Source organism: Calonectris borealis, chromosome 10, assembly GCF_964195595.1.
Source record: "Calonectris borealis chromosome 10, bCalBor7.hap1.2, whole genome shotgun sequence".
Taxonomy (NCBI): domain Eukaryota; kingdom Metazoa; phylum Chordata; class Aves; order Procellariiformes; family Procellariidae; genus Calonectris; species Calonectris borealis.
In genome coordinates this window covers 20,791,388-20,811,714 of record NC_134321.1, presented here as the reverse complement: position 1 = coordinate 20,811,714, position 20,327 = coordinate 20,791,388, and the positions used below count along the sequence as shown (strand labels likewise).

Sequence of the window (20,327 nt, the reverse complement as noted above, 5' to 3'; positions counted from 1 at the left end):
TTGCAAATTAATCCCGCAATTACCAGCATGACTGATACGATGTGCTGTCTCAGTAGTTTATGTGGTTAACTGCACACGGAAATGGCAGCAAGACAATTGACATTCTTAGCGTGTACAGCCCTAACATTTGCGTGTGATCTCACCTGCAGGCTTTAATTCTTAAAAGAGTGGGTTCTTACCAGGATCTTACCTGTACATTTAATATATCATCATGATGACATAAGCTTATATTCATTATACTGAACCACGATGCTGAAGTTTGGAACATTCTTAGACTTCAGTGTGTGTGTACTCACATACGCACATACATATATATACACACACACATATATAACACAATGAAAAGAGAAATAAGTACATCCAGATGGCATTCCAGGTCTCCTAAGACCTCTTCAGTATCAGCATTTGCATATTTCCATTATCTGTAGACGAATTTAAGGTGACTACACACCTAAATTAGGTACTTTAATAGGATTAATCTTCTATATTGTTTTATAATTAAATCCATATATCTGTCTAATGATCTTGGACAGGTATTCTAGTGATGAGTGCAAACAGCAGGAAGGAAAAATGTGGACACAGAATACATTATGGATGGAAAACGTACAAGCCTTTTTTCTTTTTCATGCAGCTTTTCATTTTCTTGTAGCATTTCAGCAACATACTGATTTATATTGATCTGGAACTTTTAGGTAAAAAATGACTCCCAGTTTAAAACTACATGTAGTTTTTTCTTGGACAATAAATTCCAATTTTATTTGCGTCAGCATAAATTTGTAGTGTCAATTGATTGCCCCAGAGAAGAGAGGAAAAAAATCTAAAAAGGTTCTGTATTAATGGCAAAAAAGACAAACGGCCTTCTGGGCTGCCTTAAGCAGAGCATTGCCAGCAGGTTGAGGGAGGTGATCCGTCCCCCCTGCTCAGCAGTGGTGAGACTAGAGTGCAGGGTCCAGTGGTGGTGGGCTCCCAGTACAAGAGAGGCATGGACTTAGTGGAACGAGTTCAGTAAAGGGCCAGGGAGAAGTTTAGGGGACTGGAGCATCGGTTATAAGAGGAGAGACTGAGAGTGCCGGGACGGTTCAGCCTGGAGAAGAGAAGGCTCAGGGGGATTTTATTCATGTGGCTAAATTCCCAATGGCAGGGAATAAAGAAGATGGAGCCAGGCTCTTCTCAGTGGTACCCAGTGACAGGACAAGAGGCAATGGGCACAAACTGAATTCCAGGAAATTCCATCTGAACATAAAAACAACCCCAAAACCAAAACCCCACCTTTTTTTACTGCGAAGGTGGTCAAACAGTGGCAGAGGTTGCCCAGAAAGGTTGTGGACTCTCCATCCTTGGAGATATTCAAAACCCAACTGGACAGAGTCCTGGGAAACCTGCTACAGTTGAACATGCTTTGAGCAGGGAAGCTGGAGGTGCCTTCCAGCCTCAACTCTTCTGTAACCCATACAGATGAATGAAATTAGTCTCTCCCACACCACCCTGATCGAACAGATTTGTTGAAACTTCTTTCTTATTCCTATCGCTATGAAAATTGTCATTTAAAGTTTTAAACCTGATCTTTATCAACAACAATTTACTGACAAAGAGCGTCCAAACCACTATCGAACTTTCTACACAACTTTTAATTAATCGTGGATCAACATAGGGATGAATTTTATTTTAAAACGCTTTTCTGGAGTGACCTGAGTTTCTCTAAACTTACTAATCCTGGAAACACTACCTTATCTCTAGTATTTTCTGGTGATAATTGCATCAAAACTACCTTGGGGATAGTGTTTGACATAGAATAGTGATATGTTGCACAAAAATATCCCATCTAGACACCCAGCCCCTGAAGTTTTAAGATTTTATTACCTCTTAGAGATGGTTTAAACTTTTTCTTATATGTCTGTGATATCCTAACACAAACAAGTCATTGTGATAAGTATTATTCTTTTAAGATGGAATTTGCATGTTTTGGGTTTCTCTGCAACACCTACGCACATGGTATTTTGCTATTAGTCTGCTATTGCTTCTGGGCTGATGCGTATTCTATCTTCACTTACAAACACTACTTAATGAGGCAAATATTACTGTTATATATTACATTACAATTTATATATCTCTTCAAAATAAACAATTTTATGATTGAATAGCAGAAGAAAAAAAAAAATCTAGTGTACCATATTTTCTGAGCGTGGCAACTAAAAAGGTTACTATACACAGCTAGCTGTCCTAATTATGCCTAGAAAGTTTGGATCTCAGCAGCAGGAATGAACTGGGGTATGGTGGAAAACAAAAGCTAGAATAACGTTTGAAAAGATCATGGTGGGTGGTCTGCCAGTCCTTCCATGGTGGCTTGCTGAAACAGTTCTGGGATGACTGGTAAAACTAAAAAGTCCCCAAGTCTTTCAGAAATCCTCCTGTTTGCAATTCGATGACTTGTTTTCTCCAGGAATGAACAGGTTGGGATGAGCATCATGACTTTCTCCCCAATACCTCTGGTTACTCCGAATTGTTTCCTTACTTTCTCTGTTGATGAAGAAAGGAATGAGGTATTTGCACAGAATGGAGGTACCAAAGATGAACTGTTCTGTTAACAGCAGAAGGAGGCAGGCAGGGCTAGGTCTTGTAAATTAAGTTACCACTGTTTCCTCTTTAAGTTTTCTACTGTCTTGCATTTATTCCTTGGGTAAACCAATGTTCATTAGTTGTTTCTGCATTTAGTCTCCAACAATTGGCAAAATTGGAAACACACATTTGATTCAATGTTACGAGAGCTTCAATAAGGAAAATCCAGGAGTTTGTGCACTAAGGCAAACATTAAAGGTTTAGATGAGGCAGCAAATCAACTCATACAGTGCAAAGTAGTATCTGCCCAGATCCTATGATCATCTTGTAATCTGCATATAAGCATAGAGGACAGTCTTAAGTGTACATTCAGTTATGCAAGACCAAAGAAAGCAAACCTAGGTATGAAGGTACAATATTTGAAAGAAGGTTGTTTTATTATACAAGACAAGAGTAAACCCATAAAGGAAAAGCAACCATCTTTCATAGCACAGCAAAAAGATACCAGCAAATCTTCATCCATTCCTTGAAACTTCTCACAGACTATGTATGCACATTACTTACTTTTAATGAACTGCAATGGCATATATTAATCAGAAAGTCTATACTAAATTATTGCAAAGTTCTACAATTAAAAGGGGGTGTTCGAGTAGATGTACTTAGTACAGATTAATATTCTTTTAATTATATAACTTACTGGGATCTGAATAAAAATGAAGCTATGCAGTGGTGTGCTCTTTGAGCTGGCAGTCGTAGTGGTTTCTCAGTAGTAGGCATACATGCCAAAGCTTCACCAATCTCATCTTTTTTCCCCCCTCTCCTATACATTTATCAGATAGTTGCATAAAAACAGCAGGGAAATGAATTATTCATATTTTTTAGCACACTGAAAAGTTAATGAAAAGTTAAATACAACTTACGTGTGTGATTGCACAAAGCACTTATTTGACCTTGCTAAGCTTTAAAAGGCATTCTAAGATTAGCCTGGCATGTATTTCAAGTGTACAAAAAAATACAAAATTGGTTCTTAAAATGCTAGTACAGACTGTTTCATGCCTAAATCCTCATTATGTTCAGTGTATTTATAGGAAATGACTCAACTTTTAAGTGGGTAAAGACAAGTAAACCCTCCTTTCTTGTGGAAAAGTGGTGCTCGTATATTCAGATGCTACCTCATCAAGCTACAACCTTCAATAAATCATGTTTTGCATAGGAATGAACAAAGACTATGCAAATGCTCCATGTACCAGTTTTTGTCAAAGTGATTGTGAAACATTGCAGCATTTTACAGATGAGTAAATGGGAGGGAGGGGACAGAAAGAGGTGAAGAACGGGAAAGAAAAAAACCCAGCCCTTCCACCCCTTTCAGTTCCAGGATTTGCATACAAGACTGAGAGCCCCAGAAGGCCCATGATGACACTTTCATCCTCCAGCTCGCTTTCGCTTTTCCATTTGTTAGATCTCATTTTAATGTTAGGCCTAGATCCTCATTTTAGCCACAGAGAAAAGCAAATTACATGAAAATGAAGAGATACTTAGGGTAGAACAAATTCCCATACTTCCAGCAATACATAAGCAACACAAAAATAGAAGGTTTTAGTCTATGCTTTATTTCCTGTTCTTGTGTAGCAACAGAGAACACAGCAGTTCAGGATCTTACGTACCATGCTGTACCAATTCACCATCCCTACAAGGCAGACAATGGTAAGAGTTGCTTTGGTTTATCCGTTTGATAAAATATAGAGACAATAGTTTAAGGAGTTGAAAAAATTCATATTTAGTTTGATATTTCTAAGAAGTTTCAAGGTCAGCAATTTACATATTGTACTTGAGATGTAAAAAAGTTATTTCATTAATTCAACTGTGCTCTGCTGAGAACTCCTGGACTAAGTTTCAGCCTTAGCTGTTAGAGGCATATCAGGTCTAGGTTTTCTTTACTTACAAGCTTTATTCAATGAATGGGAGGATGAAGGATGTTACACTGTTCTGGCTCGAAATGGTAAATATAGATGAGCTGTGGGAAGTGATTTTTAGTATCATTGTTACATTAGGAAAAATAGACTATCCAACAGAAAACCATAAATGACACTCAGAGAGGTGCACGCATATCAGCAACCACAGTTTTCATCTCAAATCCTTACTAATTTGCTATTGACCTTAAATCCCCAAGAGCTTCACTAATTAAACTTAAAAATATTTTTATTTTGGTGTAAATCTTCACTTTTCTTGATTAAATCTGTATCTCCACCTGTACACCCTTTTTGATTGTACTCATTAGTGTATTGTATTGCATTGTTATGGAACTCCTGATTTCCAAAGTATAAACTCCTGGTCAAGTTATGTATGTCTGACCAACAGCTATAAAAATTTATTCTCCCAAATGCACCCTTTTGTATCATGTTCTCTATTTTTGCCACCTCTGAATTAATATAACATATTGCAGCTTTTCTGTGGTTTTAGGATTAACCATTAATCATTTAATCATGACATTCAGTCTACCTGAAAGGTGGATTTAACGCAAAATTCAACAGTCTGCTGATTAAGCAGAGCATCTTACTGAAAGCAGACAGCAGTACTTCCAGATGTACATGGGCTTTCTACTAAGCTCAAAAAACCCAAAGTGCCGCTTTTAACTTTTTTTGAAAACCACTAACAGATGAAGATTTGTCTGCTTCAGAAACTGCCTCTGCTTCCTCAGCATAATACTGAGGAGTTGTGATCACTCACCAGCGCTCCGGCAGTGCATCCTGCAAGAAGCGCTTCTATGTAACACCCCTTGACTTCCTTAAATGCAACAGTTGTTCAAACTAGCTGGTCTTCAGAGAACATTGGTACAGCTTTATTTTTCGAAGATAGGAACTAGGATCTTATTTTAGAAGCAAAAAATGGTTGAGTTCTAGTTTGAAATGATCTCTTACATTCTGTAATGGTAGGCTTTGTCTCCCTCTAGTTTCATCATTACCTTTAATGGGCAGCAGGGAAGTCTGAGTCTTGGTTGCAAGTTTTATGATGCTGAAATCAAAATTAAATAAGATCAACTACACTTTATGCAATAAAATTGTGCTCAGATGACTACTTCAACTCTTACTAATACTGGTATCACCACTTCCACACTGTGATTTCACTGTGTCCTAAATTCTGGCACTGGGGAACAATTCCTTTCTGAAACAACCAGTATCATAGATAACCTTTCATTGCTGACATACATGCTAAACATCTGCATTTTATAAATGAAATTAACACGTTTATGTGAACAGAGATAAGGTACTGCTCTGAGAAATCTTTCCAAGTTAGGGGATATATTCAACAAGGCTGGAAAAATTTCTGAACCAGTTCTGGAGTATTGTAATAAGAGACATGAGCAGGTAGAAAATTCTGTTTACCTTATAGCTCTGCACTTTGTTTAGACCCCCAAAATGGGATTCATTTGCTTTTTTTAATTAAGATTACATAAGATTAAGATTTTCATATTACCAACCTCCACCACCCCCAAAAAAGAGAAGTCCCACTGTAACTGTCTTCTACCGATAATATTCGGTGTAATACAGGAAAATGCTGAGAGACCCCTAACACAAAACCGCTAGCTACAACTATAAAATATTTTAGTAACTGTTTTGAAGGGAATGATACATTCTTTCAGTGATTCTTATTCCATGTAGAAATAGTTTTAAGTTGGCAATATTTTAGGCATATTATTACAAATGTGTACAAAGACTGTTTGATATATTGCCCCATGTAATTACTTCAGCCTCTTGCAACTCTTAACACTCTAAAACAATCTACTTAAGGAGACAATCTTGCAATAAAGACTACATGTACTGTGTATTTCTGGCCTCTTGTCTTCTCTTTCTCTTCCTCTTCCTTATATATAATTGCATGAAAATCTTTCACTTTGTTCCTACTTCATTCCTTTTCTCTTCCCCTCTCCTATTATAATAGAAACTATTTAAGAATTAACTTGCTGCTAGTGGCTCCTGGGTCAGTTTCTCTATTTTTGTTTTGATATCATATAACAAAGATTAATTTGGATTCAGGCTCTGAATGGCAGCTTTGGGAGGAATATAGCAGACAGAGCCAATACTTTGCTACTGAACTAAGTAGAAAGCAGGACAAGACTCACAGGCTTCAAGTTAATGTATTAACTTCTAAAAATGCAAACCTACAAAATAATCAGCGTATTTCTTCACCTTAAAAGAAATAAGGAGTTTGGATTTTTTTTTCCCCCCCTCAATTACTTCACTGTTCACGTCACATATGATGTAATTAACGAGTAAAGTCACAGTTTCATTTAGCAACTCATGCACATCACAAAAGTAATCTGCAAGTAGGAATTAACTCAGGACAGACCGAGAGCCAAGACTTCAAAGAGACCCTTAACATTTAAAAATATAAAAATACATTATTGAACTGTCAGCTGCAAAATGCCTTTTTGGAAAACAGCAAAGTAACATGACTACCATTCTTAAGAAGTTCAAAGTGTGTCAGTGATGGGGGGAAAAAAAAAAAAAGATGGTAAGACTGGGCCCCCTGGCAGCAGTCACCATGTTCGTGCCTTTCAGGTTCAGCACAAAGACATGTCCTGCTTAAGAAACGTAGCTTGGAGTCTAATAATCCCTTGAGTCCATACACAAGAAACTAGAAGGGCAGGAATGAAAAACCGCTGTGCGGCCAGTTGCCAAAACAAGCTCGCAGTCAAAGAACAATGTTGCACTGTGCAGCGTACCATCACGGAGAAGTACGGGAAAGGGAGGCAATGCTTTGGGATCCTTAGTGTTTGGCTGTGCAACTTCAGGTTAGTACATCTCCTAAGAAATCTACCCTAATTATAGGCCTGTGCATCCACTAAGAGACCAGCTGGAAACAATATTTTACACAATAATAGAGGTCAGTGCTAAATATTTGACAATTTTGTCAAACTCAGTTTTGATAAGATTGCTGTCATTCTTCATGATATGCCTTTTGTGTTTGTATTTTGTATTTGATGACACCATCAGAAAAATGTCATTTGGACATAGACCATTAGGTCCACATTTGTAGATTTTTTCCATTTTTTAATGATGAATGTTACTGGTTCTTTGCTATTTTCCTTGGGGGAAGGAAGACATCTATTTGGATTATGTATAGCCTGAAATAGCCAGTGTTTTTTGGCTAATGTACAGAAGTGATAAAAATGAAAGCACAGATTCACAGGGCAGCGGCTGTACTCAGCCATGGAGCAGAAGAGATTCAAGGCCTTCTGTAAAACTGAGATTCAGAACTCCATATTATAAAATGCAGAAAGCATTTTATAATAGCACTGGACAGAGGTTAGAAAAGAATACTAATCTTGTGATGTCGACCATCAATACACTTGAAACATCACAAATATAGATGTTCTGATACCATGCCATCATCAGTGATTACATCCTCGCATAATCACTGTGTAAGAGACATTACATGTCCTCTGCTTTTTGACTTTTTTCTTCGAAGAGATACTCAATTTTTCCTTAATTTAATTTTAGGGTGGGGAAGATAAACTCCTGTGGCTGTTTACCAGTTAATCTGCTTTGTTAGTTTTGAACTCTAGGTTTATGCCACTGAGAGGAGGGCAAAGCAGCTGAGAAAAATTTAAAAAAAAGGCCATTAAAAAAAAAAAAAAGGATAAAGGAACCCAAGACACTTTTCTGTGCTAATTCATTTTGAGAATTAAGACCAAGTCCCCAAGACTAAGGGTATCATCCAGTGATTTGCCGTATAAGCTAAATGTTTGTGTTTGAGTTTGTCCTCTCCGTTGCCCTTTGGGGCAAGTAGCCATCATGCACATAGATAAATATAACCTATGTTGGTTTTTTAAATCCTCTTTCTGTGCCTTTAATAGTCACTTTCATTCCTCTCACAGAGCTGATCGTTTAACTTAGATGCTAGTTGTTTAACATCGGGTGAATGACAGATTCTTGAAGGTACCCAAATATTGCCAGCAAAATCAGCTAGTGCATCTGGCTTGTATATATAATAGCTGATAAACCACACACAGAATAGCCTACTATGTATATTCAAATGTAGGTCTAACTCACTTAAGCAGCATTTGTGCTGGCATGCTTCTTTCAGATGACATTAGGATATAGTTAAATATAAAATCAAATAGAGTGCAGTAAAAGCATTCAAGGTGCCATAGAGGTGTTCAGACATCAGAATGATGGACACATTATTATAGACATCTGAACAGAAAACATACCTTAGAACTAATAAACAGTTTATTTTCTTCTTTCCACAGCAATTTTCATAGATTAGCTAGTGACAGGCTGAAATTTGTCAAGAGTTTTTTGAAAACTCATCTTTTCCTTAGGTGACAAAATAAATTTTAAAAATGGGCCAGAAAAGGCTTTGAGAGGTTTTCCAGTCTACCCCCAGCTCCAGGAAGAACAATCTATATCCAAGCTATTCCTTGGGGACCCTCTCATAACCTCTTCTTAAAGCATCCTTGATGAAAATCCTGTCACCTTCCTAGGCCACCCATTCCAGGGGCAGTTTATTCTTATCATCAGGAGGCTTTTCCTGATGTGTGGCCTAAATTCCCATCCAATTTAAGTGCAAGCCTCTTGAAAACTAGTTCATTAATATTCCTTTTGCAATTACTATTTATTTATTGAAAGACTTACCACATCTCACCCTCAGTCTTCTCTGCTGTAGACTAAACATGCCAATTCTTTCAGTCTTTCCCCACAGGTCATGTTTCCCAGACCTTATTCCTGCTTCTCCTCACTGGCTTCCCTCCAAATGATCAACATCTTCCTCATAGCATGGTTCCCGGAATTGGATACAGTGCTCCAGCAGGAGCCTTATCAGTACTCGACTGGAAAGATTACTTCATCATTTTACAGATAGTCTTGTTTATACAGCCCAGTGCTTGCTTTTTTTGGTACTTGTGTTGTTTGGCAAGAGTATGAAATTATTAGTTCTTGTTTAATTACTAATCCATTGCAACTCCCTTTACTGTAAAGCTCTTGCTTTCTAAGAGCACAAGCCTATTTTTTGGCTCATTCAGTTGACACAGTAAGCCACATTTCTTTTTCATCTTACAAACATTCACTTATCTTCAGGAATATTCAGGAAACTTCATCCTTGTTTAGACTGTATCATGTCCATAAGCAAGATTTGCAGTATAAGATCTAAATGAAATTTGCCATGCTGCTTCTGTCTTCCCCTCTTCCCACTTGCAAAGCCTGGCATATGATATCCATAAGCAATATAAGTCCCAAAGATCCCATGATTTTCAGGTTTGGCAGCACTATTAATCACACCACACATGCTCTACCTCTGAATTTTTATAGTCTTCACCTTTGCAAAATTGCTGACTTGAAAAGTAGAGGAAATTTGTCCTTCAGGTATACTGCAAATGATATGCCATGGAAGTACCTTATGCATAGCTGTCCAGCTGTCATACTTGATCAAGTATAGCAAATACTAAGTGCCAGGGTACATTTTGCTTATTTGGGAGATTTCAGCTGTACTGTTTTGAACACTGAAGAGAACTGGAACAAATTGCAAAGTTAGGATAATGTATACAGAACTCCCTTATCTCTGACCCAAGAAAGTCTTAATAAAAAATTTTTAAATATATTTAGGGACAATTTTATTCCAATTGCATCTACAAGGAATTTTAGAAGTCTTCTGAGGAGCTTTGTGACCCCTAATTAGAACTTTGTACAGACAGAAACTGGAAATTAACTGAAATACCCAGACATACTGAAATAGAAACCTTTTCCCCCCCCAATTACATAAAAGCTATAATTATATTGGTTACATAAACATTTTAACTGAGGAAAACATTAGATAATTGAAGACACACCCTCCCCCCAACCCCAGTTAAGCACCACTCACAGCACAGCAAGAGTAAAATTAACTCAGCAAATAGTGTTCATTCTGTAAAGCTGCTTCTGTGCGTGGATGATACTGCGCTGCTTGCTCTTTCGTTCCATCTTTGAAAGAAAGATTCTAAAGGAAACCATTTGAGACTATTTTGAAGTTCACCTTTTGTTACGCAGTTGCATACATTATTTTTTCAATCTATTTAATCAGTGTCAAGTCTATCCCATAAGAAATCAGATAAAGAGCAAAAAAAATGACTTGACATACTGAATAATTGCTTTGTGCTTAACCAGTAATGACAAGGATACCTAGACTCCACCTTTGCTGACAGAAAAACGGAGAGATTCTGAGTTGCAAAAGGGCCGTATAGCTGATCAGCTGCTATACAACTTACAACAGGATGAGGAGAAACTAATCTATTTTTTCTCTTCTTAAAACCATTCTTCTCTCTGGAAGGAGGTTACTTGCATAAGGATACCAATAGTCACTCCTTTTTTACTGCATGAAAGCAAAACAGAAACGCAAGTTTTCGTCTGTTGTACATTCAACTGAAAAAGGAAATACAATTACTATGGTATATAGCTAGCCTGACTCACCACTACATTCATTTATTCTGAGGAAAGATGGAAACTGGACTGACAGGGAACAAACAGCCCTGGTGCTATACTGTCCACACAGCTTTGCTGGTGTATCTCAGCTCAGCCTGACAAGGATGTCATCCTGTCACCATTCTTGGTAAATGCCAGGCCCTTTTGCTAAATATGCTGTCAAGGGTGCCAATTAGGATCAGCTAGTGAATTCCTATCTGGTAGAAATGGGACAGATAGCAAATCACTTTGAGCCCAAACCCGCCTCCATAAATTCAAGGGGGTGTTGTTCGAGACAAGGAGGGGAAATGGGGCAGGGGGAGTCAGCAATGTGTGTCTGTGGGGCGAGGGGGAAGATACCTCCATTCTTCTTTTTTAAACAACATTACCATGATTTCTGGATACAACTATACCAGCAGATCTATTCTGTATCAGTGCCTACAGCTCCCCAACAGCGAAGAGCTGGTTCAGCAGAGTCCAACTCTTGCAGATCACTGGATGCTGCACACATTTCACTGAGTTCAAAACAGAGTGTGCTGTATTGCTATCAGGTGAAAGACAACAGCGGAAGGTCACCAGACTGCATCAGAATTCAAGGATACAAACTCCTAGAGTACAATAAATGGTGTAACACAGTTCTGTGAATGCCTGGGTAGCGTTTGTCTCTATGCAGAGAGAGGCAATAGAGGTCCAGGACCTAATTTGTATAACAAGTTATTTAAGAGGGAAGCTAACTGAAGTATATAAATCCTGAAGAGAATCCCATCAAGCCAAAATACTATTATTAGCCCAACCTAGAGGAGGTTATAGAAGTGCATTAGAAAACCTCAGTAAAAAAATTAGTAGGAAAGTTTTCCCACTTCAAGATCCCATGAGACAAATTCTCTCAAGCAATGATTAGATATTATCCAGAAAGAATACTAAAAATGGATGTAGAGAAGGAAGGCAGAAAAAGCACAAGTTCACCCAAATGGGTCACAACGTGTTCCTAATGTTCACTGTCAGTATGTTTTAGAGATAAGAGATCATAGCCAACTAACAGACTGGCAGCTGAAAGTAAAATTAAACTATAATTCTGCAAGAAATTTTTTTTTTAATTAATACTACTTATGTAAAAGGTTGACGTAAAGTTAACTGACCCAGAAGCATTTTCAGCAGTGTCCTCTGATAAACTCTGGTCTCATTCTTCCATTACCTGTCCTAAGCATATCGAATTTTCCCCACTGACAGCTTTTACCGATCCTGCAGAAATAGCATTTATGGGCATTTCCACCCTTGTGATATGATCAGAGTGCAAGGGCACACCTCGGTTTCCGTTCCAGCCATCACAACGCATGAGGAGTATGTGGATGTGGACAGAAAGCCACAGCTGAGAAACTAAAAGCAACAAGGTAAAAAACCCAACCAACCAAAAAAAAAAACAGAGAAAGGAAAAGGAAGAAGGAAAAAGGAGGAATGAAAAGTGTGTGCAGTGAAGAAAGGAGACTGAGGAGAAGCAGGGTGAGGGAAACACCAACGAGCACCACACACTATTTCTGACCCTGGAAATTAAGTCCATAACCCTGGAAAGAAACAGGTAGTGTAACTTTGTGCCCATACAACATCCACTTCACTTCAAAGAATCAATACCTTAGGGAAAAAAGCACAATCAAGCTACACAGAGAGACCACAGCTTTAACGTAGTAGTTTACGCTGCATGCCCTACAGAGTACATCTACTTTAAAGGTCTTCCTTCTGTAATTTTTAAGCTCAAGCCTCATTTGGAAAAGAAAAACACATCTTACCGAAGGATGTCTTGGGTCAAGTTCTCTAAAGACAGATTTAGGGCTAGCTGAACATACTCCTTGACAAGAGTTTTGCATTTCTTTGAAAGACAATCCTTTGTGCCACACTGCCACTTGGAACAAGACTTTCACCATTCCCTGTTTGCATACTGAGAGCAAGTGGAAGTACTTCCTTGCTCTGTTCAGAGTGTAGTACTATTTACTTCCAGCTCAAGCAATATGAATACATACCTGTATTTTACTAAAATGAAAATGGTAACATATTAAGACAAATCTAGGAGACTATTCAAATACGAAGCGCCAGGTAGGCAGCATTCCTCTCCTAAAGCAGTGTCTGAACACAAGTGTTACATTACAGGTGCACTCTGTACCTACACCGTGGAGACTCTCTAAAAGCAGTTCAACATTCCATTATCTTTTTGGCCATATTTTGTCTCATTTTTTGTGGTAAGAGTAGAAACCCACAGGAAAGCATTCTTCCAGCATTCTGTTTGCACGTGAAGTTGTGGTGAAACCACTATGCTTCATGTCTGGTTTGTAGTCTGTCGTCTCCTTTTCTTGAAAGAATGGCTTGCTTCCCTCTTCAGGTTTTTGGGGTTTTTTTTAGGTTGCTCTTCAGGGTACGGTATAAACTCTATTCAACACTCTCTGAGAAGCAGGTAATGGGTAGTTAGGCTAACACAGCAACCTTCATGCAGCCCCATGCACAAACTAGACTCATTTCAGGTCTACAGAAATCAAGTACTGTCTTCACTAACTTTGTCTTAAAGCCTATTGCCTTTGTGTAGGTCTTGAAGAACTAAAGGACACATACAGAATTATCAGCAATATTTTTCCTTCACCCCTTTCCTGTGAGTAAATAATTTAAATCCTTTACCTCTGACAGTAAGTTTTATCAGCATGCCTCCATCTATTTTAACAGTGCATCACCGGCAGTGCTATTCTGTAGAACATCTTCCCACAGAAAGCTCATGTATAAAGTCAAGGGAAAGGCCAGTCTCCATTTTCAGCATAAAGCAGTCATTTACTTAAAGAAAATCCCGGAAACCCAATTCAACTATACCTCATGGGAAGTATGAGATTATTGGACTAAGGTCACAAGAAGTATTTCTTCTCTTAGGGGCAGATTATTTTTGACATTAAGCAGCTATAAATATATTTGAGAAAGAAAAAAGGTTCTGTTGAAGATTATCTTTTTCTGTTTGTAACTCACTCAGAGTGAATTCATAAATCTTGGCTGGGCTTTTAATTCACTGGAAAGCATATGTATATATAATACAATCCAGTCCTTACACAGAACTTGGCCAGCCAACATCCTTAGAAAGAAAAAAATCACACACACAAAATGCTAAATCGCAAATAACTCTTTAAAAATGCAAGTAATATTGTCCCCCAAGATTGCCTCATTAATGAGGTTAGATTGCAATCATTTGCCATCTTCATTTACTCTGCATAAATAATAAAGTTATTCAGCTTAGGAATAGCAATCTTAGCTTTGCAGAAGACACAATCTGGACATTTTCAATGTGACCAAAAAAAAAAAAAAAATCAATACCAATTTGATTTCCATGTCACTACATCAATAAAAAGATAAGCAAGCTGACTTACAGGGAAAGGTAGAGGGCAATGTCCAATATTCATTAAACTGAACAGGCCAGTGATTCAGTAGGTTCAGGCACTGACATTTTTAATACTGATAAAAATAATTTTATGTAAGGCTGAATGCCAGAGACTTGATTTACTTCAAACGAGTCCTTACAATTTTGGTGTGGTCCACTAGAGCACAGTAGTTACACAGAACATTTATTTATAGTTACTCCTACAAACATAGTGTTATCACAAAAAAGCTTTGGTTTATATCCATAGCGTAAAGATGAAAAACACAGAGCAATGGAAAACATGCTGAGCAGGACTTAGTTACTCTCTGTTAATGCTCTTGTTCACAGTGTATGTAATCTTGTTCTCAGGAAGCTCGTAAAGGCACAGCAGCGGAGGCAGCTGCATGCACGTATACCTTCTGACGTTCAGTATGCTGTACAATAGCAAGTTTCGACACTGATTAACAACACTGTTGAAATGCAGTGAAACTTAGGCGTGCTTAAGCTTCTGGTTTAAGTTAACCAGCCAAAAAACATCCTCAAACTGAAAAACGGTTGCCTGTTATTTCACTTGCCTACAGATATACAAGTTAACACTAAAACATTTGGCAAGTTACATTGACTTATAAAAACTGAAAATCCAGCACTAATTTCAATCTAAAACTGCTTTTAAATCTGAAACCCTCCACAAAAAACAAAATCCCCAAAACGTGGCAGTATCACAATCCAAACAGTCATGAGCATTCAGTATGGACATTTTCAGATTTCAAGTTTCTCTAGGTTTTCCTGATCGGTAGGGTGTGCTAAGCGTTATCATCTTTAGAAAATGTAAGGAAGCAAAGTACTCTGAACTCAGGGAAACAAGAGTTTGGAGATGAAGCAAATTTATTGTTCCAAGTGTTGAAGTTAGGGAGTATTTTAAATCAACAGACACACACTATTGTAACATGATATATATATATATCTGTCTCTCTCTATATATATATCTGTCTATCATAGAGCCTTGTAGGTAACCCATGGTTTAGAAAATAAAAGATGCCCCCTGCATAAAGGGCAGGCAGAGAACAGCATCACTGAGGTACTAGTCCCATTTCTTTCAGGCAAATTACTGCATAGATATCTAAGGTTAAGGAGTTCTGACATTTTTCTGAACAGCTTTTACAGTATCATAAGATAACATAATGAAAATACATTGTATTTCAAACCAAAGAGCAGCATATTAGACATGCACTGGTAGAAAACATCCTGTGTGCAATCTGAGATGTTAAAAAGTACCATACACAACTTGGATGTTTATCTAAAAGCATACCAAAGCATACCAATTTAATTTGACTTCATTTTTGTGGAAAAAAGTCTACGTGATCTTATTCATAAAAATGGAATTCTCAACATTCAGCTGTGGTGGGTGTAACATGAACATACACAGTCTTCATGTTCAAGTTCTTCATGGAGATGTCCTTTGTGATCTCTGAACCAAAGAAACAAGAGAGAAACAGAACAGTTAGTGCTGTTGCTTACAAATAAAACTATGAACACTTCTGCCCCCCCCCTTTATTCAGACCGTTCTACTGGTTCAATCAAAATGGGACTTGGACAGAAACTGCTCAGCTCGAAACCCCCTCTTGTTAAAGCCCAGTGCATTAAAGGAAGGATCACCGCACATCAGGATTGCCACCGCAAGAGTTGAAGATACTGTTCCAGGTAACAAAGTAGAATTTTTTGAAAGCCTGTGTCAGCCCACACCTCCCAGCTTCACATCCACACAGAATAATACCTAGTTCAGAAAATTATTTTATAATGCGATGAAGACAATATTAACAATACAACACAATGCACTGAAAAGCAGAGCCCCTTATAAACATCATGTAGGAATGGCCATACAGAGATCCATCTCCTCTAGTGTCCCATCTCTGACAGAAGACAAAACAACGTACGTGTGAAGGAGTACAAGAATAAGAACATGCATACATTAACTTGAGTTCTATATGTAAAGCAAGGATTGTAGTAGCATCTGCTGAAAAACTAATGTTGCAGTCTTGTCGAGTATGCCTAAAGAATTTCATACCATACCAGATCAATTCCTTAAGTCTCTTCATAGCTATATGCATATAGTTTGGAACAGTAATAGGATAAAGTCTCACCAACAAACCTCTTTTAAGGATACAGCATATTTCCAGCAGGCTGATTCAGGGTTTATAATTATTTATGAAACACAAACACAGAGTAATCGCACTTTGTGGCTACAGAAAGTCACTGGCAAAGTTGGTAGGAACTGGAAATCTCTTTCACTATTCTTGCCACCTTACAGAGCGTTTTTCCCAAGAAGTTAGATGCTTGCTAGCTCAATGCTTCCCAGCACCCATCAGCTGTAGCAAACTACCCCAATAACAGAGCAGATAGTTGTCAATACTGGGGGGTACAGCTTTGGAACAAAAATAATCTGAATAACAAATATACCAGAGGTCTCTCTACTAAGAAACTTCAAAGTGGTAACCACAAACACATCCACTAAAACCACAGCAAAAGCGTATCAAGGGGTTACGGTGTTACCCTGCACGCTACGATCCCTATAGACAACACAAGCAAATAAAAGATAATTTTAAATTTTGGCACTAGTGTTAGCACAAATGACAGATTAATAACAGTCAGAACGGCTGGGTGTTTTTTCAGTAGAGACAATTTTGCAGTGTACTGCACTGTGTCACAGGACTGACGTCTGATATTCACGCTGCTCTCACTTGGGCTCACCTCCAGCTGACAGCAACCAAGGCACTGCCTGTGTGCTGGGGGGAGGCAAGTCTGTGCAGTGCATCCATGGGAGAACGTAACAGCAGTTTAGTTTTCAGTAACATGATGTCCAAGTGAAAACTGATTCTAGAAATGGCAGCAAGGCGTTTTGTTTCCATGTAACAGTATGCACGCTCCTTCTAGCATTAAGGCCCCCATCTTTCTTTGGAAAATATTTCATTTTTAGACTGAGCAGATATACTCTGCATCGGAGTTTAAAAGCCATCTATTAATTAAAGAATTAAGAAGCCCTTATGGATCATGATGGTACCATTTTTAAGGAGCTCTCTTCCAGTGTAGTGCTCTGCTTTAAGCAGCTGAATACCCATCTACAGAGCTAAAAGGGTGGAGGTATAATCCAATTCAGCAATTAGAGCTTTATTCCCTCATTAACCTTCCTTCCTGCCCCATGAAAATGTTACATCAGTATGTAAAAAAGTTATTTTGGTCTGCAGAAGCAGCCAAACAAACTACGAACTTGGTCTCAAAGTCTTTTTTTAATTATTTGTTTTTAAAATCCTGAAAAATGAGGAACTACATGAAGCTACTATTTTCAACAGTATTTAACACAATAATTACTTTCAGAAATTGGAAACTTGATTTATCAACAAAATGTAAGGACATCCCCCTTGCTGTGGCAATTCCTCCCCAGGAAGGCTTTGCAGTTCGCACGTGAAGAAGTATTGCCTTCCTCCCGAATGCGACTCTGAATCAGCTACCTATAACGCGTGTTTCAATCTCATGAATAAGCAACACTCACCACTTTGACATTTATTTATAGAATGTTTTTCCAATATACAAAGGGGGGTGAAAACCACATTTGTTTCTGAAAAGTTGGCAAGCTTTTCTGCAACAGACAGCAGATACCCAACTGTCCGTACCTGACAACGTTTATAAAAATAATGTTTTCAAAACCAATAACTCATTTTCCACCAAGTGATGCTTTTTTTTCCTGTTTATAAAACAGGCATCAACCTTCCAATTCATGGGTTATTTTCAAACTTTTCAAACAGTTAACAGCAAATAATTTGTTATTTTTAGAATAAACCATAAAAAAACTACTCAAGAGACTGAAATTTTTTTGTTTTGAAGGTAGGACCTTGAAATGTATTGATAAAAAGATGAATAGGGGATTACAAAGTTGCAACAATACACATAACCATTAATTGAACTAATTTCCAGAGGCATCAAAATACTTGTTTTATATGCAGCACTTATTTATCATATAAAAGAGAGCTGAAGATAAAGTACGACCATTTCAGTGTTTACACCATAAAAAAAAAGGTACTAAAAGAGCTGCGTGGTGAGAATTAAATCTGAGATTATGGCAGAAGCACAGCTATATGGCAGAAGCACAGCTATATGGCAGAAGCACGTGTTAGCTACACAAGTAAACCTCCAGGACCATGTTGTCTCCATTCTGACTCTCATAAAGACCAAATCAGTTGTTTTAGCCTTTGAAGAGTTATGAAATCTGATCTTTCACATCATCGTGACTTGTCACTTTATACACTTTATTTAAATAGTTCTGGAGAATTCATACTACAAATAGGTTATAGTGATTTCCCTTTTAGATAAAGGCATTTTAAAAGTCCTTACTTAAATTGAGACTTAAAGGCTATAAATTTTCCTGTTTTGTCAGTTACTTCCCTTTTTCAAAGCTCAAAAGTTTTCTACAATAGTTATTTTAGTATCTTAACTAAGTCATACACTGCTGTGAACCCTTTTTCCCTGTAGCAATGATAGAAAACAAAAAAGAAATACATGTAACATCAATTGCTCCTGAATGGCTAAATTCCTAGTCAGCAAGGTTTCGCACATAAATAGATTTTTTTGTTTATGCAAATGAATTGTGGTGGATATACTTGGTTCTTACACCTTGGGCTGCTTCTGAACACTACAGGTCTCTGGTTCTCTGGTTTGCTAACACCATTCAGCACATTATTTTTAGCATTAGCTCAACCTATCACTAGAAAGTCTCATCAACATTTGAGGTCAATTTTACTTACAAAAATGGCTTTTGAATAAACAGAGTTCAGGTGACATGAAATAACAAAAACCAACCAACCAACAATCCACAAGAAAAGAACCCACACCTTACTTGCTCCGATTCTAATCTATCCTACCGGAATCCCTTCAACCCAGGTGGATAGCCAAGTGACCCCAGTTTTAGCAGCTACACTAGAGAGCTACACTCCTCCTCCCCTCATCAGCTGGCAGGCACCTTCCGAGGAAATTCATCCCATCCTAGGATTAGGTAACTACTTTAAACAAGATGTCTAACTTCTGGACAGGTAACCTAACATGTGATAAGTTAAGTGTCATGTATCCTTCCCAAAGCGCTTGTAAATCATGCCATTATGATAAACTGGAGACAGAATCCTTTACATCATTTCACTTGAAGAGTTGAATTTTCCTGAATATACAGAAATATCTGGGTTTTTACCACATAGTTTCCAGTCCATTCTTCCTGTCAAAAAACGTCCCAAATCCTTCTCAGGTCCAACTTTTTAGCACTACAGGTGGCTACATCCTTAGTCTTATCTTTCTCATGAATCAGAAATTTTGTTTCTAAGCCTCACCATCTGTCTGTGGTTTTGGAAGATACTTCAACATTTCAGATACGTGACTATGTGGTGAAGCTTCCTACTTCCCAGGTATCTGAATGAATTGCAGCTGCCGTACCCTACCAAGCCTGACCTACTCACACAACTCTAAAATAGATCCGATACTCTTTTCCCCACTCCCATTCTCCAAAAGGAAGGAAAAAAATAGTATCTGCAACAATGTAAATATTACAGGAACAATTTGAACAGGTTCTTAAAGTATTCGCACTTTAGACTCACTCACTTCTAGGAGGAGATTCACTCTCTCTGCTTAGTCACCGCAGCCTGTAACTACCCTTTACATTGCTGACTGACCTTCCTATTGCAAAAGGAAGAAACTTTTACAGAACTGGTCTTGGCCATTCCATGAAGGGAATGCATTAGAGCTTTGAATTCCTAAATGTGTATGTGTGCTTAAAGGATTTTATTAAATAAATATTGAATTACTGGGCAAAATTAGAAACCAATGTGTAAATAGTGTGCATTTAGTAATTATCTCAGGCTACATTAGCTGCTCCTCAACAAAAACTTCCAAGTATCCCTGGACACGCAAACCAGAAG

General features: G+C 37.9%; 1 protein-coding gene across 2 annotated transcripts in view; it reads right to left on the bottom strand.

Moving 5' to 3' along the window:
- Positions 1-15,240: 15,240 nt before the first annotated feature.
- Positions 15,241-20,327, bottom strand: part of IARS1 (isoleucyl-tRNA synthetase 1) — a 107,784-nt gene continuing 102,697 nt past the window's right edge. For both annotated transcript variants that reach the window (XM_075159340.1, XM_075159341.1), the window contains one exon: positions 15,241-15,841. In XM_075159340.1, coding sequence (XP_075015441.1) covers positions 15,759-15,841 — 83 coding nt within the window. In that variant the 3' untranslated portion in view covers positions 15,241-15,758. The remainder of the gene's footprint in view (positions 15,842-20,327) is intronic.